General features: G+C 37.8%; 1 protein-coding gene across 15 annotated transcripts in view; it reads right to left on the bottom strand.

The window, feature by feature from the left end:
- Positions 1-9,224, bottom strand: part of DTNB (dystrobrevin beta) — a 219,178-nt gene that overhangs the window by 154,676 nt on the left and 55,278 nt on the right. For all 15 annotated transcript variants that reach the window (XM_029938167.1, XM_029938175.1, XM_029938162.1 and 12 more), the window contains one exon: positions 2,939-3,093. In XM_029938167.1, coding sequence (XP_029794027.1) covers positions 2,939-3,093 — 155 coding nt within the window. The remainder of the gene's footprint in view (positions 1-2,938; positions 3,094-9,224) is intronic.

The following is a 9,224-nucleotide window of genomic DNA, read 5'->3' as shown; positions in this document are numbered from 1 at the left end:
CTCACAATAAAGGCATAAGGTAATCTGGAGAATCCTAGATAGTACTCTTAGGATTAACAGCTGGAAATTTCTGTATATTCTTCAACATTTTAAACTGTTGTCCCAATACTGGGCTCTCATTATAGTACTCACATTACAACTAAATCAAAGGTTGCTCTGGGTCTAGTACCCCACATAATTGTCATCCACTGATCAGATGTCACTCTTCACAGACAATTCTTTGTATAAATTCCCTTCCCCATTCATTCTGACACCACTTTACTTACTAGCAGCATTCCAGAACTTGACCAAGTTTTGGCCTGACCTCCAGGAAGTATCTTGTGTGAAAAGCCACATGTGCGTCAGATACAAGATTACCCCAGAGTGTTGTGGGGGCAACCGTTTAATGTAATGGTCCTACTAAAGCAGCAGCACAGAGATGAATTCTAAGTGAGAAATGTCTGTGGCCCCCGTGTAGCTCAGTCAGCTGAGCGTCTGGCTCTTGATCTCAACTCAGTTCTCACAGTTGTGAGCTCAAGCCCCACAGTGGGCTCCACACTGGGCGTGAAGCCTACTTAAAAAAAAAAAATAAATAAATGAAAAATGGTTGTGGTTGGTCACCCTCATCCTCATGTCGCCGCAGGGCACATTATACCTGCAGGACATTCCTGTGCCAGGACATGTACAGAAAGCCTCAGATTATTTAAAAATTCATCTTTATGGGGAAAATGCAAACTACATTAGAATAAAATGAAGTACAGAATTACTTTTACTATGCTAAAAGCTGATATTGTCCTTTATACTGAAAAAAATATAAAGTATGCATGAGGCAAATTTCCACAAAAACACTAAGCCAAAGTCTGTACAAATTTGGGGAGAACATCTCCTCAAAACCTGCTAAAAATAACTCACCAGTATTGTGGGTACCACTTTTGGTGCTAAAGCTAATGAATAATCTCTAAACAAATTACAAAACAGTGTTTGAAAGTCTGAGTTCAAATAAATATGAATTCTTAACTTTAAATGTAAAAAAAAAAGGTGTGTGTGTTTGTTTTGGCTTTTCAGTGAACCAAAGCATCACACAGGTCAGGAGGACCTAGTTTACAGTGCTCTCTCAGTTCTCAAACTTTTAGATTTGTTCTTTTTATATGTTAACTTTTTATTTTTTAATAATTTCTGACTTATAGAAAGATTATAAGATTACAAAAAAAATTACTATTTATCCAGAATTCTCAAATGTTAATACTGTAGAAGAGACAACCCTTCACCCTTAAATACCTGTATTTCTTAAAAGCAAGGTTATTTTCTTACGTAATTTAATACAAATATAAAAATCAAAAAATTAACATTTAGTAACAAAATACTATTATCTAATCTACAAAATGTGTTCAGATTTTTTCAAATGTCAGAACAATATTCTTTACAACAAAAGGAAACCCTGAGTCATAAACTACAATGAGTCTTTCTACCTCTTTAGACTCCTGTAACCTGGAACCGTTTGTTTGTTTTGGGGTACGGCTTTTTTTTTTTTTTTTGTCTTTCCTAACATTGACATTCTCTAAGGGTATAAGGCCAGTTACTCTGTAGAAATCTCGTCAGTTGGGTTTGTCAGATATTTCCTCAAGACGAGATTCCAGCCAGATGTTAACAAACTTATTGTGATAACTGTTTTGCAAGACATACAAATATGAACTCACTATGTTGTACACCTTAAGCTATTACAATGTTATACGTCAATAAAACTGTAAAAAATAAAACCAAACATATAAATGGAAGGAAAAAAAAAGGAAGATGAGACTCAGGTTGTGCTCTTCTGGCTCAAGTACCACAACAGTGACACTGAGTCCATCTCAGTGCAGCCTGTCAGGAGGCAAGGATATCAGTCTGTCCCTTCACTGGCGACAGGGACTTTGATCACTTGGTTAATGTGAATCTGACAGGTTTCTCTACTGTAACATAGTAACAGTCTAATGTTACTATTCCTACAGTAGGGGGCACCCAGTGTCAATTGAGCATCCAACACTTAATTTCAGCTCAGGTTATGATCTTGCAGTTCACTAGATCGAGCCCCATGTCAGGCTCTGTGCTAACAACACAGAGCCTGCTTGGGATCCCTCTCTCTACCCCTCTCCCGCTTGAGCACACACATGCACACTCTCTAATAAATAAAATTTTTAAATAAAAAATAAAAATCTTATGAGGAGTTACTTTCAGACTATGTCAATATCCTACTTCCAATCATCTTTTCCTCATTAGTTTTAACACAGATTTTTTTTTATTAATTCCCCACTTTCCAGAACTTTCTAAGCTTAGCATGAAGCTCCTTCTATCTCATATCTACCTGAGCAAATGGGTCTACTGCCAGCATCCACTGTGCTCTGAGTCCTCTGAGACATAGTTAAGATCTCAGGAATTCACACACACAGTCTCTGGGGCAGGTCACACAAGGACACTCACAAATAAAGAGGAAACCCAGCCTATCATTCCTTCGTGTGGACACGGCAGTGTGCCCTTGAGAGACTGTGAGCGGCGGCGGAGGGCTGTGCCGCATTCCTCGTCTTTGGTGCTCAGGAAACAATGGTCCAGTATTGTATAAAGTTTTATACCAAAATTCTTCTATTTCACAGTTGAAAGAACTCATTCAGGCAAGTAATATATGTCCAGCAGCAGCAATATAAACACTTCATCTACAACATTTTTCTTAAAAATTTTCGTCATTTAAAATTTTACATATGTTACCATTTTTCAGAAAAGACTCCCCTCTCCCCCAAACCAGAATTCACAGGTGAATGTTTTATCTGCCCTCTTTTTCACACCCCTCCCACTTAAAGCTCTCCCCCACCCCTGCCCCACTCAGGACTTTATGTCCCTAGACCAGAAGCAACCCGGGAGATCTAACAAAAGGCAGAGGGCCGGATGAGCGCTCTCCTGGTCCCAGAGGCTACCAAACCGCCCTTACCTGCTGCGGAAAACAGGTGCGCACTGAGTGCTCTGTGTACCCAAAGGACGGCCCTTCGAAGACAGCTGTCGGGAGCTTCAGAACTTCCTTCAGAAACTGGTCAAACTTGCTAAATATCATTAAGCCATTGGAGTCTGACATCTGGGAGAAAACATCTATGAGAACAAAACCAAATAAAGTCAAACTAGAAAGAAATATAAACTTTTTATAAATGACTCTATGTTATTTGTATACAGGTCAAAAAGTATCATAAAGCTTTTATGATTTTTAGTTAATACATATTCTCCTTCTTAGTAACATTGAATAGTGCCCTTACTGACGAGGCCCCTCTCTCCCACCCACTTTAATATCTACATAAACATCAAACCAGATAACCATTCACGTCCATCTATCTACCTCCTCTTTTTGAGTGTGCGTAACTGAATGATATATAACTTTTTATTTTATTCATAACAAACTTCGTTCCACGAAGAATTCGTAGCAGCATACCTTTATCTCTTGGTATTTATATATGTGTTTATATAAGGCATATGCATGTTTGGGTTTATGAATATATTAGCATATTGATTTGGGGGTATGAAATGGTATTATATTTGTATACTCATATGCTCCTAATGTAATATATTCCTGTGAAGGAATAAATTTGAAGGAGCATAAAACATATTTAAAATATTCCATTCAGTGAGTTCCAAAGTAGAATAAAAAGAATTCCTATAAACTCTTCTCTCCCAAGATACCTTGATACTATAAGCTCTTATTTTTACCATAAAGTCTGACTCAAGCAGATGGAAAAGAAATTTCTAGTAATACTATTTCTTTATCTTCTTGGAAAGAGTCTTCTCTCTCCAGTTAGTTTTTCCTCTTCTCATCCATAGTCAGGGAGAAAAAGAAAAATCACTAGCAGCTCAACATCAATGTGTCAAAGAAATGTGACATAAGCTTTTTTTCAAACTATTGAGCTTCCTTGCCAACAACTGAATGAGCTAAACATGCACAGAAAAATCGTTTCCTGAAGCCTTGCCAAGTGTGGCATTTTGAAAAGTCATACTCTATATATAATTAATAAGTATACTAGAGATATATATGTAACTGATATATGTTATATACATGTATGCATTATTCTTTAGGTTTAATTTGAGGTATTTATCCTGAAGCACCAGGTGTAGAAAAAAAATACATTAACCAAAGAAAGATAAAGTGTTAGATTATCAACTCAACAGAAACTTTTAAAAATCCATTAGCATAAAAAAAAAAAGTATCAAAGAATGAAAATTTGCAGTATATCCTCTCTAAATAGCTGCGAGTTTGTAGCTGGAGAAAAAGTATTAAATACTTGTGGTAGGTGGGAATATTCAATGAGAGGCTAAGAGAACGACGATCCTAGTGGGAAAATAAAATTAATTAATTAACAAACACATAAGTTCCTTCTATGTGGTCCAAGTGCCAAGTACTCTGCTAGGTATTATGAAACACAACAAAGAAGTTTGATAAACAGTCTTTATCCCCCAAGAAACTTTCAGTGTAGCTAATAAAAATAAGATACATATGAAGCAAAGAAGAATTAAGTGCTAAATTGACACTAAGTGGAATAGAAAGAAAAGAACATAACGACATAAAGACATAAAGATGCCTGTTAAGCCTCACTATTTGTCAAGCACCACAACAGGTAACCAGGGCTGAGGCTGCATGGCTCAGCCAAAGTTAATTATCCTCATTTCTACTAGTAATAGAACACTAATTTTATTTTGTACAGCAATGCACCCAACTAAGAGATTAAAACTTATAGCCTCCTTTTAGCAAGTCATGGGCATGTGACTAAGTGCTAGCCAATGAGACTATAAGCAGAAGGAGCCGAAAAGCAGGCCCTTCTTTCCTTATCCTCTTCCTCCTTTTGCTTTCTGAAACGTAGTTATGATGGCTGGAGCTCCCACAGCCACCTTGGACTATGTGGTAATTGTGATTTTGATACAGACGCCATGCACTCAAATGGTAGAAAACAAAGGTAGAGAAAAGCTGGGTCCCCTACGAACTACCACATCAGCCTTGGACTACCTAATCCTAGACTTCTTTCATATAAGAAAAAAATAACCTTCGGCTTTGTTTAAGACACTATTATCCTGGGTTTTTGTTTTCAAGCAACAATCCCTACTACTAAGTGTCATTATACATTACTAAACATTACCTCGTTTTACTCTCACAAAAAGGTGTAATAAGGAAACTAGCTTAGAAAGGTTAACATGCTTAGGGTTAAAAAGTTGATAAGTAGCTAAGTCAAAATTTAAAGTTACACTTCCCTGACTCCCTCACACCACACTTCTTCAAAGCGTAGTTCAGAACAGTTACAAAACACATAGGCAGGAACTGTCAAGAAAGTTCTAAAAGAAAGGAATTAGAAGCTAGGCCCTGCAAGGTATGGAAGGATGAGGTCAAAGGAGGCTGGAGGTGGGGCCCGGGGGACACAGCCAGAGCAGAAGGGGCAAGTGTCTGCGGCAAGAACGTACAGTGTGTCTGTTGGTGGATGTAAGCAGGAAACGGTGAACTGAGTTCTTCAATGAGAGAGACAATTTAGATTGAGAAATAAAGGGAGATAAAGACAGATTAAGAAATGTATCTGGCATGAAAGAAAACTTTGAAGGAGGAAAGCGCCTTGAATTTGGTTTAAAAACTCTTACGTAGGGAAGAAATATTTAGAAAGCTAAGTTTCCGTAAAACGAGACTGTTTGTGACGGGCAGAATAGATAAAAGAACGGGACCGGGGAAATCAGCTAGGAAAGCTCATGACGACACACAAGTGAGGTATCGAGTGTGTGAACTTCAGCAGTGACAGTCAAGTGGGTGGGGGGTAACCTCCAAGACACTTCAAGGCAGGAAACCACAGCTTATGGCAAACTGGATTAGGGAATAAAGAAATTTAAGAAATTAGGGTTATTCAAAGTTTCCAGGTTGGGAACATGACAACCTTGACTGAAAACAAACAAACAAATAAAACCTGAAGCCAGAGATACTTAGCTTTGCACACAGGTGTATTTGAACCAGTCAGCAAATGTCCAGGCCGAACCATCCTGCAGGTAGTGAGAAGCGAGTACTGGGCCACAGCTCAAGACTGCAGATACGGAGCTTTGAAGATGTTGCCAATTAATAAAGTGAAAAACTGATGCCCTCTGAAGGAGGGGAGAGCATAGTAACCTCATTTTTAAATAGTGGCGTGCTAGTCTTATGATGAGGGAAATAATCATTCATTAAATCTGAACGAAAACAGAGGGTCGATATGGGATGTGGCAACGGGCCTGCTACTCAGTATCCATCCTCCCCTGCTTGCTCCCCAACTGAACGCTGATGGCGTTGAGAATGGCCACGTGCTCCACCTGAAAAATGGCTTCCCAGTCTCTCCTGTACGCAGTAACTCTGAAGCGGATTTCTGGGAATGCTTCTGCTTTCCTGACAGAGGCACTTCTCCCTTCTTTCTGCTTAGAAAGAGAACGCGAGGCCTGGCACGCAGCAGTCATGTACGGCCATCAGGAGGAAAGCCATACGGCAGAGCAGGACGAGAGGAGGGGACTGAGTCTCTGATGGCATCCTTAACTCAGGGTACCAACTCTGACCTACTGCCTTTGGGCTTGTTTTCACATGAGAAAAATAAATGCCTGTGTGTCGAAGCCGCTGTTGGTTAAGGTTTCTGTTGCCACTCAATGTATTCAATAATAAATTAGCAAGTTATTAAGTTCTACCCACTAATTAAATAGTGGAAATATTCAGGACAAGAAACTATAGCTACCAAGTACATAAATACACACACCTACCTACAGTTTCACAATCACAAAAACATTTGTGTATATATTCACCCTGACATATCTACATCTAACTCATATATAGTAAGAAAAGGAAATGACTGGACAATAAAATGGCCAACCTTACCCTCAAAAAAGTATTATGTTCTATTACACTTAGTTCCTATGTCCTATAATATGTTCAGAGTAAATTTTTTAAAAATTCATTAAAAAAGGAACCATCACTTAATAGGCACATTATTACAATTATAAGAGAACAAGAAGAAACATGTTTCTTTGTTTAATTTAATAAGAGAAATACTGCTAGACCCCCAAATTGAAGGCACAATAAAGTAATTTATTATTACTTGAGTTATTGATTTACAAGAATTTTTTTTTTAAAGATCAGGCTTCTTTTATCTGTAAAAAAACAGTAAAAAATTACTGCAAATTTTTAAAATCTTAAATGAAGCATAACAATGAGTGAAGTCAATGTGAATGACTATATACAAATACAAAGATCTCACCAAAGTAATAAATAAGAGAGGGGTGTCTAGGTGGCTCAGTGGGTTAAGAGTCTGACTCTCGATTTTGGCTCAGGTTATGTTCTCACAGTTGGTGAGATCAAGCCCCACACTGGGCTCTGTGCTGGGATTCCCTCTCCCTGTGTATGCTCAGGCACGCTGTTTCTCTCAAAATAAATAAATAAACATTAAAAAAAGAAATGAGACAATAGAATTTAATAAAAAATCAAACTAGTCCTCTAATTAAAGCTTTCAACCCTTTGGCATTAAGGGACTAAATTACTTCCCAGAACACTGGTTAATTTCCCCAGTAATTCTCTTTCTATTTATATCCCTCTGAAAAAGAGGCATGCTAATTCCCCATCAAATTAAATGTTTCCAGATTAAAATGTAGGCTTTCTCCCTTGTGAAAAACCCACAATCAAGTCCCTAAATGCATATATATATACACACTTCAAAAAATATGAGAGCACCTGGGTGGCTCAGTCAGTTAAATATCTGACTCCTGATTTCGGCTCAGGTCATGATTTCACAGTTGGTGGGTTCAAACCCTACATCAGCCTCTATACTGACAGTGCAGAGCCTGCGTAGGATTCTCTCCCTCCCCTTCCCATGCTCTTTCTCTGTCTCTGAAAAATAAATAAATAAACTTAAAATAAATTCTCTCTAGAGACCAAGTCAAAAAAGAAAACTACAGGCCAATATCCCTGATGAATATGGATGCAAAAATCCTCAGCAAGATACTAACAAATCAAATTCAACAGCATATAAAAAGAATTACTCATCATGATCAAGTGGGATTCATTTCTGGGTTACAGGGCTGGTTCAATATTCGCAAATCAACCAATGTGATAAATCACATTAACAAAAGAAAAGATAAAAACCAAATAATCCTGTCAATAGATGCAGCATTTGACAAAATACATCTTTTTTTAATAAAAACTCTCGAGAAAGGAATTTACTTAAACATCATAAAAGCCATTTATGAAAAGCCCACAGCTAATATCATCCTCAATGGGGGAAAACTGAGACCTTTCCCCCTGAGATCAGGAACATGACAGGGGTGTCCACTCTCACCACTGTTGTTTAACATAGTGCTGGAAGTTCTAGCATCAGCAATCAGACAACGAAAGGAAATAAAAGGCACCAGAATTGGCAAAGATGAAGTCAACTTTCACTTTTCGCAAGTAACATGATACTCTACGTGGAAAACCTGAGACTCTACCAGAAGCCTACTAGAACTGATCTATGAATTCAGCAAAGTTGCAGGGCACAAAATCAACATACAGAAATCGGTTGCATTTTTATACATCAATAATGAAGCAACAGAAAGAGAAATCAAGAAACTGATCCCAATCCCAATTGCACCAAAGACCACAAAATACTTAGAAATAAACCTAACCAAAGATATAAAAGATCTGTATGATGAGAACTATAAAAAAAAAACTATGAACGAAATGGAAGAAGACACAGAAAATGGAAAAATATTCCATGCTCATAGATCAGAAGAATAAAGATTGTTAAAATGTCAATACTACCCAAAGAAATTTACACATTCAATGCAATTCCAATAAAAATTGTACCAGCATTCTTCTCAAAGCTAGAACAAACTATCCTAAAATTTGTATGGAACCACCAAAGACCCTGAAGAGCCAAAGTAATATTGAAGAAGAAAACCAAAACGGGAGGCATCACAATCCCAGACTTTAGCCTCTACTACAAAGCTGTCGTCATTAAGAAAGTACGGTATTGGCACCAAAACAGACACATAGACCAATGGAATAGAATAAAGAGCCCAGAACTGAACCCACAAGTGTATGGCCAATTAATCTTTGACAAAGGAGGAAAGAGTATCCAATGAAAAAAAGACAGCCTCTTTAACAGGTGGTGCTGGGAGAATTGGACAGCAACATGTAGAAGAATGAAACTAGACCACTTTCTTGCACCATACACAAAAATAAACTCAAAATGGATGAAGGACCTGAATGTGAGACA

This window comes from Suricata suricatta, chromosome 4, assembly GCF_006229205.1.
Source record: "Suricata suricatta isolate VVHF042 chromosome 4, meerkat_22Aug2017_6uvM2_HiC, whole genome shotgun sequence".
NCBI classification, from domain to species: Eukaryota; Metazoa; Chordata; class Mammalia; order Carnivora; family Herpestidae; genus Suricata; species Suricata suricatta.
Note: the sequence above shows the minus strand (reverse complement) of the source record. Positions and strands in the feature narration are given on the sequence as shown.